Source organism: Capra hircus, chromosome 23, assembly GCF_001704415.2.
Source record: "Capra hircus breed San Clemente chromosome 23, ASM170441v1, whole genome shotgun sequence".
NCBI lineage: Eukaryota > Metazoa > Chordata > Mammalia > Artiodactyla > Bovidae > Capra > Capra hircus.
This window is the reverse complement of record NC_030830.1, coordinates 21,257,257-21,269,833: the sequence shown is the minus strand read 5'-3', so window position 1 is coordinate 21,269,833 and position 12,577 is coordinate 21,257,257. Positions and strand designations below refer to the sequence as shown.

The window sequence follows — 12,577 nt, the reverse complement described above, 5'->3', positions numbered from 1 at the left end:
ATAATAAACATTAGGTAATACGACTGAGGCAGAAATTGCTAGACAGTATAAGACTTTGAGACTTCAATTCATTTTTATTAAATTTAAATTTTCTCTTCTTAAGTAAGCCTCTCACTCAATTTCCAGGCATTCAGAGGAATGCTTCCCTGGTCTGGAGGGTCATAAAACGTTCAGACCCAGGACAAGACAATCATTAACTGCTGTCCAGTTTATCAGGGAGAAAAACTCCAGGTAGACAATTAGCTACAATTAGCTCCCAATCAGACATCTAGCCCCTAACTAATGATCTGGGGTCTTGGGAAAGGGTCAAGGGATGGTGTCGCAATGTCTGGAGAAACTGAGAAACTGGGGGTTCCAAGAAAACCATAAATTGACAAACTGGACATTGAGACATTTAAACTAGTTGGTCAAAAATGGCATGTATTAAAGTCATGAGCCAACCAAAAAGGTACAGGTCAATACTAGTAGAGACGCAAAACTACTGTAATCCCTGCCTTTGGGGGGCTCTTCACCCCCTCTCAGTGTCTATACTGAGGGCTCTGTATCTCTATCTTCTAGAATAAACTTTGCCTGTGTGAGTGTTCGCGAGTTAGCAGAATTCATTCCTCCGCTCCGTGAACAGAACTCAGCTTTCACGTTTCACTGCTACTAGTACTAGGTCGGACTATCACACAATTTGATTTTTTTCTGGGTTAGACACAGAGTGGCTCTGCCTGTGATGACAGAAGAGCCTCAGATTCACTTCTTTTGTATCAAGGACTTATATTAATCTACTGAAACTGGCGGTAATTATTTACATTGCAATGATTCATATTACAGTTTTGGAATGCAGTTCACATAGGGTACAAGCACTTGGAGTATCTTGAAAACATCTGACCCCATAGTTCAGGAACAGGGCTCATAGGATACAAAAGGTAATCTTGTACAAAGATTTCTACTAGAGAGACCCTGATAGGGGAAGAAGGTAGATTTTTTTCCAGGGTTGGGGTGGGAGGATGGGAATATAAGTGTTAAACTTGAAAGGAAAGAGAGCTAGAATCAGAAAGTATAGTGGAGGTAGTGATGGTGGTGGTGTGTGAATCATCGTCATTTTTACAGAGATTCATACTTTGCGAACTTGAATGTGTAGTCAGATTCTGTGTCCAATAACAACAGTAACAATAATAAATGTTTAAGAAGTGAGTTGGAACTGAACACAAGCCACCTCTTATTGAACAGTGGGGTCTGGCTAGCCTACCCTCAGGCAAGTCCTGAGTAAAAGGGGCAGGATATGTATTGGTCACAGAGATTCCACTGGCCTTTCTGTCCACCCCATCAGCATTGATTAGACACACCGGGCGTAGGAGTCTGGGTGGGTTGCACACTTTATTAGGACATACTCTACAAGAGAAAGGACCAGAAATAAAAGGGACCTGGTCCACTTGGGGTTGGATGAAGAGACTCTAAGGTCAGAGAGGCAGAAGCATCTCCATGTGTATGTCCAAATAAAAACAGTCAACCGGATACATTAGCGCAAGTTCCACACAGTTTTGGCTTTTCCCATGACGGTTATTTTAAAACTTAAAAAAATTTTATTTTAGTTTTTTTTTTCACCCCCCAAAACCCACTGACTACTCCACTTGGTTGCCCTGGTAGCAACCTGCCTATCTCTGGTTCTCCCCTCGAGGGTGCACAGAAGGCAGGAGCGTCAGCCGGGTGACCAGGGACTTCTGGGAGTTGAAAGACATACGATAAATAAAATGAAAAAAATTACAAAACTATAGGGACTCGGAGATCCCGTGTCCTAACGAATCGTCTAGGGGTCGGCGCTGGATCCCCGGGCGCCGCACTGCCCACTGGACGGCCTGCTTCAGCCTTTCAAGGTAAGGCAGGAACCCTTTTTCCAGACAGCGAAGAAGGGAAAGACTTTGCCGGAGAAGGAGGCGGTGAAGGTGAAGATGGGCGCCTGGGTGTCGGCGTCCAGCAGGGCCACGCGCCCCGCCTCGTAGTCCAGGGCGACGCCCACGTGGCGCGGGATGTCGCTCAGCGGCAGGTCGGTCCCCGGCGAGGTGCTGGCCCAGCACTGCTGGTGGGAGAGGACCACCGCCCAGACGCCCTCCTCGGCGCTCAGGCCCTGCTCCCCCTTCCTTCTCACCTCCTCCCCGACCACCCCCACCGTGCATCCGCCGCCGTCCCCCAGCTGCACCTCCACCTGCCAGCGATGGCGCCCCGAGGAGAAGCCGGGGGACCCCAGCACCACCGGGAGACCCTCGAAGCGCAGGGGGCTGTCGGGCAGGTTCTGCTTCTGCCGGGTGTACCTCACAGACTTCCTGTCCTCGGAGAGGACCAGCCTCCGGCTGGCGGTCTGAGGGTCCAGAGTGACGACCTCTATTAGGAGAAAGGCTGCACATCAGAACTGGCGGCTCCAAAAATACCCCTAGAGCTAGCGCTGTGAGTGGGAGGCAGAAAGAGCATCCGCCTTGGGCAGCCTGTCATTGTCCCGCTTCTCAGAACCTCAGTTTTGTTCCAGGAGGCAGAGGATGACATCTATACCTGACCAGCAAGGGGTGCTGCAAGGCTTTGCTTCTCAAAGTGGGGTCCATGAATCAGGACCATCACTTGCCTGGGAGCTTGTTAGAAATGCAGAATCTTGGGCCCTAACCCAGACCTACTGCATCAGAATCTGCATTTTAGTAAGACCCCCTAGTTGAGTTTTCTGCAAGTTAAACTTGAGAAGCAGAATAAGGTGATGCTTTTGGAAATAGTTTCTAAATTAAACACCAATTTAAATGTCGTGTCTGCCTCTTCATGACCCCGTGGATTGTAGCCCACCAGGCTCCTCTGTCCATGGAATTCTCCAGGCAAGAATACTGGAGTGGGTTGCCATTCCTTTCTCCAGGGGATCTTCCCATCCGAGGGGTGGAACCCGGGTCTCCTGAATTGCAGGAGAATTCTTTGCCATCTGAATCACCAGGGAAGCTTAAAAGTAAATGCTATTTAAAGAACTGTTATAATATTTGTCCAGGTCAATAAAGTCTAGTACAAGTTTTGGAAAAAAGACCAAGCATTTGATAAGTATTTTAAATAAATAATATGTATGTGTCATCTAACATTAACTGAGTACTTACTATGTGCCAGATATTATACTAAGTTTTTTCATACATGAATTCACTTACCCTCAACTACTTATGGGATGGGTACTATTATATTTTCTATTTTACAGATAAAACTGTGGGACAAAGAGGCTTAATGACTTGCCAGTGTCTCATAACTAGCAAAAGCTAGAACAGAGAAGCCAAACAACTAGGCTCTAGAGTTTAATTGCTCTGTCCTTCTGTCTTGGAGTGAATGGATGAATGCAAGAAGGGATAAATGAAACAATGGCTCCCAAAGCCCCCAAGTGTTTACCTGATTCTGTTTCCAGATGATGCACCAGATTTTCTGAGGGAAGCAAAAATAGAAAGATCTGTGACTTATTCTTATAAGCCTTATTATTATCAGATTTATAGGACTTATTAGCTCTTATTTCAAATAAATAAGGGCAGTGTGTCCTGGGAACAATGTGAGGACAGGGACAGAAGAAAGGGGGCTTCTGCTGTGAGAGAGATGATGTCCTCACCTTCCTGACTCTGCCGTGCCCATCCTTGGGGAGAGGAGATCCTCCAAGGAGTGGTCTTTCTGGGCAGAGTAGGATCACTAAGGGAAGGCTTAAGGGATGGGAGATGTCTTGAGCCAGGTTGGGAAGATGAAGATGGAGCTTCATGGAAGGCAGATGGGAAACTGATGGGAATGGGGGAAGTTGCCGTCCCCTTTCTTACCAGAGAACACCCTCATCATCTCTGGGAGGGTGAGTATTTTCCTGTGGAGATCGCGGATCTTTTTGACAAGGTCAGGAGAAATGGCTTCTGGACTCACAAAAGTCTTCATCTCACACCTGCAGACAAGTTGGTAACCAGTTAGGTTCTAATTCCAAAAATAAGGTTTGGGTCATCCAGACCCAATGAGGCTATAATCAGCCTCAAGAATCTTGGCATCTGTGGTGAATTAGATTGAGTGACATCTCTTATCTTTGCTGGAAATGTGGAGTTACTAAAGCAAGAAGTGTTTCAGCTAGACCTAAGAGGAACTAATGGTAACCACTCCTCAGGAATTAGATTCAGGTGCTTTAAGAGAATGTACCCCTGGGGACCAAAAGGGATAAGCTCACCACCCCTATTAGCCTCTAGAGGGCGGTACAGTGCCATTTGAAAAACAGCCTTAACCGATCTAATTTGCGTGATGTTTGGTACAAAGGGAAAGCGGTTGAAGAAGGATGAAAAAAGGAGTTGAAAGAAATCCTACAGGGCAGCAGCAGCGAGAAAGCCCTCAGTGCTGGTTCCAGCTCAGTCTTTGCTTGTCAATCTCTGTGTGACTGACAAGCACTTCTCCTCTAGGTCTTAGCTTCTTCATCAGACATGAAAACCTCAGAAAAACTCTTCTAGATCTAAATCTCCGACATTCTTTGGAAGTATGTTTAGAGAACTTCCTGATTCATGGGCACCTGAGTTCAGCCCCCCTACACACACATGGGCAACAATATATGAGAACTCTTCCCTGGATCAGTTCAACATAATTATTATTTAATTTTTAAAATTATTACTGTTTTGGCCTTGCCACATGGCTGGTGGGGTTTTAGTTTCCCTATCAGCCACTGAACCCAGGCCCTAGACAGTGAGAGCATGGAGTTCTACGCCAGGGAATTCCCCATGATTATTATTTATAACTTCACTTCTAAGGGGGAAGAAAATGTGTCCCCAATACCAGTTTAAAAAGGAGCCTTAGCATACAGACCTGAGTAAATTGGGGCTGTTTATGTGTGAGGGGATGACAGAGTGTGTCTATCGAAGTGCTTTTGCTTCTCTGTGTAACCACATGTGGGTGCAAGGTGTAGGACCCTGCACCTTCAGTCCCACAATGCGTGCCTCTCCCCCTTCAGTCTCACTGTCAAGTGCAGAGCAGGGATAGTGGGGCCTACCTGCTCTGGTTGACTCTGACATCCTACAAAAGAAAAAAAAAATGCACTTAGTTTCCATACATCCTTCCCATCAGGGCTTCTGTACATCCTTTCCTCCTTTTCATATCAGCTCAAAACTCTCCCCTCCAGAGAGCTGATCTGTTTAATCATCTACTCATAGACTGTTCATTTACATCATGCCTCCTTACTCATGTGGGACTGTGTTGTCAGTTCATTAGCTGGTCCTCTGTCTCAGCCTCATCCTACGAGTGTGTTCTGCTTCCAACCATTAGGAGATGGTGGACAGCAGGGACCAGGCCTTGAGTTACCAGCCAGAAGATATGAGACAGAATAACGTAGTGATAATCACAACAGACACTATTTTCTGAGTCCTTTCAGTGAGCCAGGGACTATGGTAAGAATTTTGCATGAATTTTTTTTTATGGTCTTTGCAACAACCCCATGAGGGAGGTACTATTATTTCCCCATGTTTAGAGAGGTTATGAGATTTGCCAGAGTCACACAGCTGGCAGAGCTGACACCGAAGCCCAAGACCATCAGACTCCAAAGCCTTTGGCATGACCACCGCATGTGACATGGGAAAGTCATCCAGCCCTTCTGGGGCTTCATCTCTGTAACCTCCTTGGGCCAAAGGAACCCAATAACCATCAGTCCCTCTCATTACACATCATCTCCGCTTCCCTTTCCTGTCTCTCTCCAGCATCTTCCAGCCCCCAGCATGGTGTCCCCTTCCTGTGGGCTCCCTCTCCTATCCCATGAGCTGGTGGGGTGTCTCTCACTTGCAGAAGCTCACTTGCTGGCTGCTGACACTTCTCCTCCAGCTCCTTGACCTGGGCTCCCAGCCGGGCCACTTCCTCAGAGAGTTTGGAGAGATACTCATCCCTCTCCTTCCATATCTGCCGCTCCAGCTCCGTCAGCCTGGCCAGCAGGAGGTGCTGCTGTTTCCCCAGCTCCTGCTGCAGCCTCTCAAAAGCCGCTTCCACCTGCTGCTTCTTGCTTTCAATCTGAGTCTGCAAGGGGTAGAAAGACAGGCATGGTTAGGGAGAAACTCAAAGAGCTGAGTTCCCGGAGCCTCATCTATATCCTTACTGTTGATTAAAAGGGACAGGGAGTAAGTAGTTTCAAGATTCATCCTCCCAAATAATATTATGGTATTAATACAAGTAGGTAGGTGTCAGGATAAACTTACCAAGGATGAGAATCATGCTCTCATCTCACCTAGAGATTCTAATAATAATGCCCATCATGCTCTCAGAGCCAGGATTTTCAAACATACTTCCACATCTGCAGTACCATCCTAACCCTCCCATACCATCTCTAGAGTCAGGTGGAGATGATCTCTTAGAGAGCAACTGAAGCTAGAGGAGGCTGTGATTAGAGCACAACTTATGAGAAAAGAGGGCTTCCCTACTGGCTCAAGTGGTAAAGAATCCACCTGCAATGCAGGAGACCCAGGTTCGATCCTTGGGTCGGGAAGATCCCTTGGAGAAGGAAATGGCAACCACTCCAGTATTATTGCTGTGAAAATCCCACAGACAGAGAAGCCTGGTGGGCTACGGTTCATGGGGTCATGTCCATGACTGAACATGCACGCACTGTATGAGAGAAGAACCATGTGGTGTTGGTCTTAGCCACCGAGGTCGCCATCTACAGGGCATGTTTTGATGGGAGTTCAGGGATGCTGGAGATCTTCCTGTCCCCAAACTCTCTCTCTTTGGTCAGAGATTCCATAGTGTGGATATCCTCCTGGAGAACTTTGTAGCACAAGAAAAGAGATGGAAGGGAGCCAGATACTGCCACACTATCAGCCCACTGTCCTCAGGGTCAGCCTTGTGATCAGTCCTAGCATGCAGACACTGGTATACATTTTCTGGCCCCAAGGTTCCTATATGAAGGCAGTGCTTTCAGGTAGACAGACTGTAATGGGAAGAGCAATGGATTAAGGGTTAAGAGAACCAGGTTTTAGTTACTTCATCATGAACTTGGACTTTGCCATGTGGCCTTGGGAGCATCACTTTTCTGGACATGAAATTTCTGCTCTGAAAAATAATGGCTGGCAAGATGGATCTTGGATTAGAAGATGCCAGAACCACTTCCAGCTCTGATATTCCGGGATTCCTCAACCTTGACCCCAAATGCCCTTGGGCAGAGGCAGAGGCAGAGGCAGAGGCAGAGGCAGAGGCAGAGGCAGAGGCAGAGGCAGAGGCAAGCCAGGGAGGTGAATAAGAACAGTCTGCCCATTCTTCCCAGCCAGGCAACAGACACCAGACAACAAGCTGCCCCAGAGTCTGCCAAGAAAACCCCTAACTGGGGATTTCCAAGTGGGAGGAATGGGTAAACGTTTTGTTTAAATAAACTGAGTTTTAAAAACAAATAAACACGTGTTAAATAACTTTATTCTAAAGTTTGACTAATCAGATAGACTTATGAAAAGCATTTTTGAGCACTTATCCGAATATGGACATAATTTTCAAATACTACAGAGTATTGTTTTAATATTGCAAGGTTTTAGGCCTAAAAATGTATCATTAACTTTATGAAATCCTACAGCAGAAATCCTATAGGTCATATTTTCTCAGCACTGGGAATGACAATAAAAATATCAGTTAATACATAACTAATAAGTACTATATAGCTGCAAGAAAATTGAATTTAGGATCATTTTAAGTAGCTACTGGATTAAATAGCAAATCCAAACTGATATTGCTTTTGCAGAGTCAAAGGAGTGCTAAGAAGGAAGCAGTGAGACTAGAGATAAAAGACTAAATTCACCTAATTCTACCAAAACTACCTTAAAGTTACAGGAAACAATGTATACATTGGTCAAAACATCATGTTGCATAGCTTAAGAATATGCATTTCTATTTCTCAAGTATACCTTAATAAAAGCTGGGGTGGAAGGAGAAAATGCACCCTTACAAGAAAGAAAAGCAAAATAGTAATTCTGGCCATATACATGCCTTATTCATTAAAGTGGAGGATTACCACATCAGAAATTTGTGCAAACCAGAAAAACACTTTCAAATATTAAGAAAATAAATACAGGGCTTCCCTGGTGGTCCAGTGGTTGGAAGTCTGCCTGCCAATGCAGGGGACATGGGTTCAGTCCCTGGTCGGGGAGGATCCTACATGCCACAGTGCAACTAAGCCCGTGCTCCACAACAGGGGAAGCCACTGCAAAGAGAAGTCCACACACTGAAGCTAGAGAGCAGCCCCCGACCACCGCATCTAGAGAAAACCTGCACACAGCAACGAAGACCCAGTGCAGCCAAAAGTAAATATATAGAAAATAATCACACTCTACAAATAACGTTATTATATGATATATGGGGTGGGGTGTTCTAAATGAAGAAAACCAGGATTTCTTATGAGACTGTTCTGCCACAAATGTCTCTGTGAGTATTTTATTTGTGGATGCTAGGTGGTTATTTGATGATTCAGAACAAAATTACACTTATTCCTAAAAGCTATCTAATGCAGACAACCAAAAATTCTCAAAGGTTACAAGAATCCTTAAAATGTCTGACGGAGATGATGGAAAACTTGGGGAACTTCTCAGGACCAGAAGTTAATAAGAGCAGGATCCAGAAGAGCGATCAGACTGAGAGGCCAGGGCTCCATCCAGATACTGACTGATCACATGGCCCTCCCTCCCGTGTGGATCGTCCCCATCCTGCCCCCTCAGAATAAACAAAGAAAGGTGCTGACTGGAGCCACTCCAGATGTGGAACCCCCGAATGTGAGAACCACAGGAAAACTCACAAGAAAATAAGTTCCGGAGATGAAGGATTAAAAGAAATTAAATATCACATAACCTTCAGATACTAACAATAAGGTTTAAAGACATGGGGAAAACAGGAAAAAACTTAATTTGAAGGAGAAAAAAAAAAGAACTGCAAAACTGTATTTGGAAAACAACCAAATAGAAATCTGTGTGAAAACTGAGATGAAAATTAAGAGTTGAAAATGAACAAAAAATGAGAAAAGAAAATCCCCAAAGGAGAAGACAGTCTATGGGGCTGTGGCCTTTACCAGGAGCACTTGGAGCTTCTGGGCTTCCCGGCTCTTCATGTTGTCAATCTCATCTCTCTCTGTGCTCAGAGCTTCCAGCCGACTCCTGAGACGGTCCTGCGGATGGAAGAATAGGAAGAAAGAGGTGGCTTAGTTCATGATTCGACTCAGTTGTCTACCATGTTCCCGGCACATCGTCATGTGCTGAAGAAGTCAAAGGTGAAAAAAGACCCAGTTCTTGTCTGTAAAAGACCACTATCAGGACTTTCCTGGTGGTCTAGTGGTTGGGACTTGTCACTCTCACTGCCTGGGCCCTGAGTTTGATCCCCGGTTGGGCAAGTAAGATCACACAAGCCATGCTGCTCAGCTCAAAAATGAAAAAAAAAAAAGACCACCATGTAGAGATGGAGTCTGTGAAAAGTGAATGAAATAGACACAAATGCAACAATCGAGGTGTGTACACAGTGAGATGGGTGCACAGCAGAGGGGACAATTCTGCCTGCAGGGACAAGGGAAGGTTGTAGAAAGCAGCTACCAGTTACAATGGGTCATGAAAGACACATTTCCAGTTGGGTAAGAGACAGGGAGGAAGGTATTTAATGCCTCTGAACTGTATACTTAAAATTTGGTAAAATGGCTTTAAAAAAAAAGAAGAGTGAAGCAGACTTAGAGAGTGAACTTACGGTTGCTGGCAGGGGGAAGAGTGGGGTGAAGGGATAGTTAGGGATTTGGGGATCAACACTGCTAAATATATATAGGAGGAGCCTGGTAGGCTGCAGTCCATGGGGTCGCTACGAGTCGGACACTACTGAGAGACATCACTTTCACTTTTAACTTTCATGCATTGGAGAAGGAAATGGCAACCCACTCCAGTGTTCTTGCCTGGAGAATCCCAGGGATGGGGGAGCCTGGTGGGCTGCCGTCTATGGGGTCTCACAGAGTTGGACACGACTGAAGTGACTTAGCAGCAGCAGTAGCAGTATATATATATTTTTATATATAAAATATAAATATATATATATATATATATATAGTACACACTGCTATATTTAAAATGGGTAACCAACAAGGACCTGCTGTAAGGCACATGGGACTCTGCTCAATGTTATGTGGCAATCCGCATGGGAGGGGAGTTTGGGGAAGAATGGATACATGTATATGTATGGTTGAGTCCCTTCACTGTTCACCTGAAACTATCACAACATTGTTAGTTGACTATACCCCAATACACACACAAAAAAATCCCCACCACTAAGGTGGTGGGGGGGGAGAGTGAGGGGAGTGGAAAGCTTTCCAAGAAGAAGAAACCACTGGGAAGTATTAGAAGCAGGAAAGAGTGTTAATTCAGCAAATAGCACGTACATAATGGTCAGTCTGTCTGGACACATTGTGCCTGGAGAAGGTGGCTGACAGATAAAGGCAGGACCCTGAATGTAAGTGGCCTTGAATACTAAAGGCACGGGCTTTCTTCAGACACAGAGTCAGGATCCACAGGGTGGCTGTGAGCAGGGCAGCAGCATGATGGGCTTTGCGATTTGGGAGGCTCTGCCTCACAGCAGACTGGAGGGTGACTGGAGAGGTGAGAGTGCACACAGGGCCCTTGATGGAGCCTCTGTGACAGATGGGGACAGCCTGGATTCCTGGGCGGTTGTGGGGATAATGCCGAGGGAAAGAGGAGAGACGCTTCCAGGGAGGCCACTTCCAGACCTGGTGACTGGGTGACGAGAGGGACCTGAGGGGCAGATAGGAGTGGATAGCGTCCCCAGGACCAGAGGGGCTACTGTACTGCCACACCCCGCTTCTCGAAAAGAAGAGCAGCATTTGTAGGATGACCTCCCCATCCTGCCTCCCCTCTGAGCCCCAGCCATTGGGGTCTTGCTAGGTCCCATACCCAGTCTGGATCCGGGGAGACCAAGGCCACCCTGCCCGTGACCTGCAGGAGGACAGCTGCTCTCTCTCCGTCCCAGTGAAGCCGTGGCTACACTGCTCTGTGCTCCATCACTGTGGGTTCCCCTCAGGGCTGGAGCTGAAGTTCTCCAAGACTGAACGGCCACACCTCCAAGTGGAAAGAACTACGTCCCACTCATCCAGGGGCTGCCCCAGGTCCCAGCAGCCTGGGGTTGGTCTCCTGATATGGACCATGGACATATCCAGCCACGGCTCTTTCTGGAGCTCTCCGCTCCGTCCCCTTCACCACCTCGGGACACTATCCTGCCCCAGATGGCCCGAGCTGACCCCACGCCTCTTACCCGGTAAGGCTGGATGGCCTCATCCAGGAAGCCCACGACGTGGGCCTGGTGGGAGGGACCCTCCCGGCAGAACACGCAGAGGAACTCAGCGTCATTCTCGCAGAAGAAGTAGATCTTCTCGCCATGCTCCTCGCAGTAAGTCTCCCCGAGAGGGCCCAAGGGCACGGGGACCAGGAGGGTCTCGCTCGGCTCCTTCTCCTCGCAGAGGGCACAGAGAAGGACCCTGCCGGAGGGCTGGGCCCCCATCTGGGAGGGCGGAGGAAGGCACAGCCGGCAGAAGGTGTGTCCGCAGGCGGCGGTCACTGCATCCTCCAGGGGCCCTTTGCACTTGGAACAGGCAGCTGCTTTGTGGGAGGGGGTCGTGGGCATCACGGTGTCTTCCCCAGCCCGTCCTCTCAGGCCTCTGCTCAGTCCACATGAACCCTCTTTCCCTGAAACTGAGTCACTTTACATGAGTCACAGAGGAAAGGAATGGGAGGCTGAGAGAGGGGAAGGCAGGGGTGTCCGGACAGAAAAGCCACCTGGCTCCACCTCTTGTGCTTCCCAGAGTCCCGGCCACCACTTATCAGCTGAGTGGGTTCAAACTCCAGGGCATCTCGAATTACCCAGCATTTCCCCAACAGCAGCCTGGCAGCCCAGTCTCCCCTCGTCCTAGTCCTTCCGGCCCCTGGGGTAGGGAACAGAGCACACCGTGAGGTCACAGGGAGATGGGGTTTCCTGGAATCCTTCCCTTGACCGCTGTGGGGTGGGGAGAGTTGGGGAGGAGACCTTGCTTCCTGTCCGGCTGAGCAGGTGGTAGCCATAAACTGGCTCTGAGGTGTGCACACAGCGGCAAAGTCCAGCTGGAGTGGGAGTGCTCACTTCCGGGAGATTGTTCCGGGGGCTCTGCTCAGTGCTGCAGGTGTCATGATCACTCACCAGGTCCCCTCCTCTGCCCTCCTTTCCTTGTCTCACCTCCTTGACTCTGCCTGGTCTTTCCTAAACTCTGCCCCCACCACCTCCCAGAGTCAGCATCCCCACTGGAGGTAACACTGTACTTCCATTTAAGCTTTTAACTGCAGCAAGGAGAAGGTAAGAAAACATAATACAAGTGATCTGTGTTGGTACAATTTATAAAACTCAATTAATTAAAAAAAAGATAAACAGGTTCAACCACATTTATCTAAGGCTTAGTATTTTCGTATTATTACATCCAATCTGATAACAGCCCTTGAGGGCAGGTGATGACTATAGGAAACATAAAGTGAAAGGTAAAGCGACTTTTCCTGAGTCACAGAGCTAGAAAGCTGCAAGGCTGCAGTCAGCTCAAGTCTCCTGGCTTCTA

At 47.5% G+C, this 12,577-nt stretch overlaps 1 protein-coding gene across 1 annotated transcript; it reads right to left on the bottom strand.

Moving 5' to 3' along the window:
* On the bottom strand, positions 1,588–11,764 carry TRIM15 (tripartite motif containing 15). The gene is made up of 7 exons (XM_018038842.1): positions 11,254–11,764; positions 9,026–9,121; positions 5,773–6,003; positions 4,994–5,016; positions 3,798–3,913; positions 3,388–3,420; positions 1,588–2,367 (listed from the first exon to the last, which is right to left on the bottom strand). The coding sequence occupies exons 1-7, from the start codon at positions 11,620–11,622 to the stop codon at positions 1,850–1,852; spliced, it is 1,386 nt and encodes a 461-aa protein (XP_017894331.1). The 5' UTR covers positions 11,623–11,764; the 3' UTR covers positions 1,588–1,849.

Excerpts from the sequence above, each read along its gene's own strand:
- TRIM15 (XM_018038842.1), bottom strand. The coding sequence starts at position 11,622 with ATGCCCACGACCCCCTCCCACAAAGCAGCTGCCTGTTCCAAGTGCAAA. Across the intron at positions 6,004-9,025 it reads AGAAGCTCCAAGTGCTCCTG|ACTCAGATTGAAAGCAAGAA; the intron begins GTAAAGGCCACA and ends TACCCCTTGCAG. Across the intron at positions 2,368-3,387 it reads TCATCTGGAAACAGAATCAG|AGGTCGTCACTCTGGACCCT; the intron begins GTAAACACTTGG and ends TTCTCCTAATAG.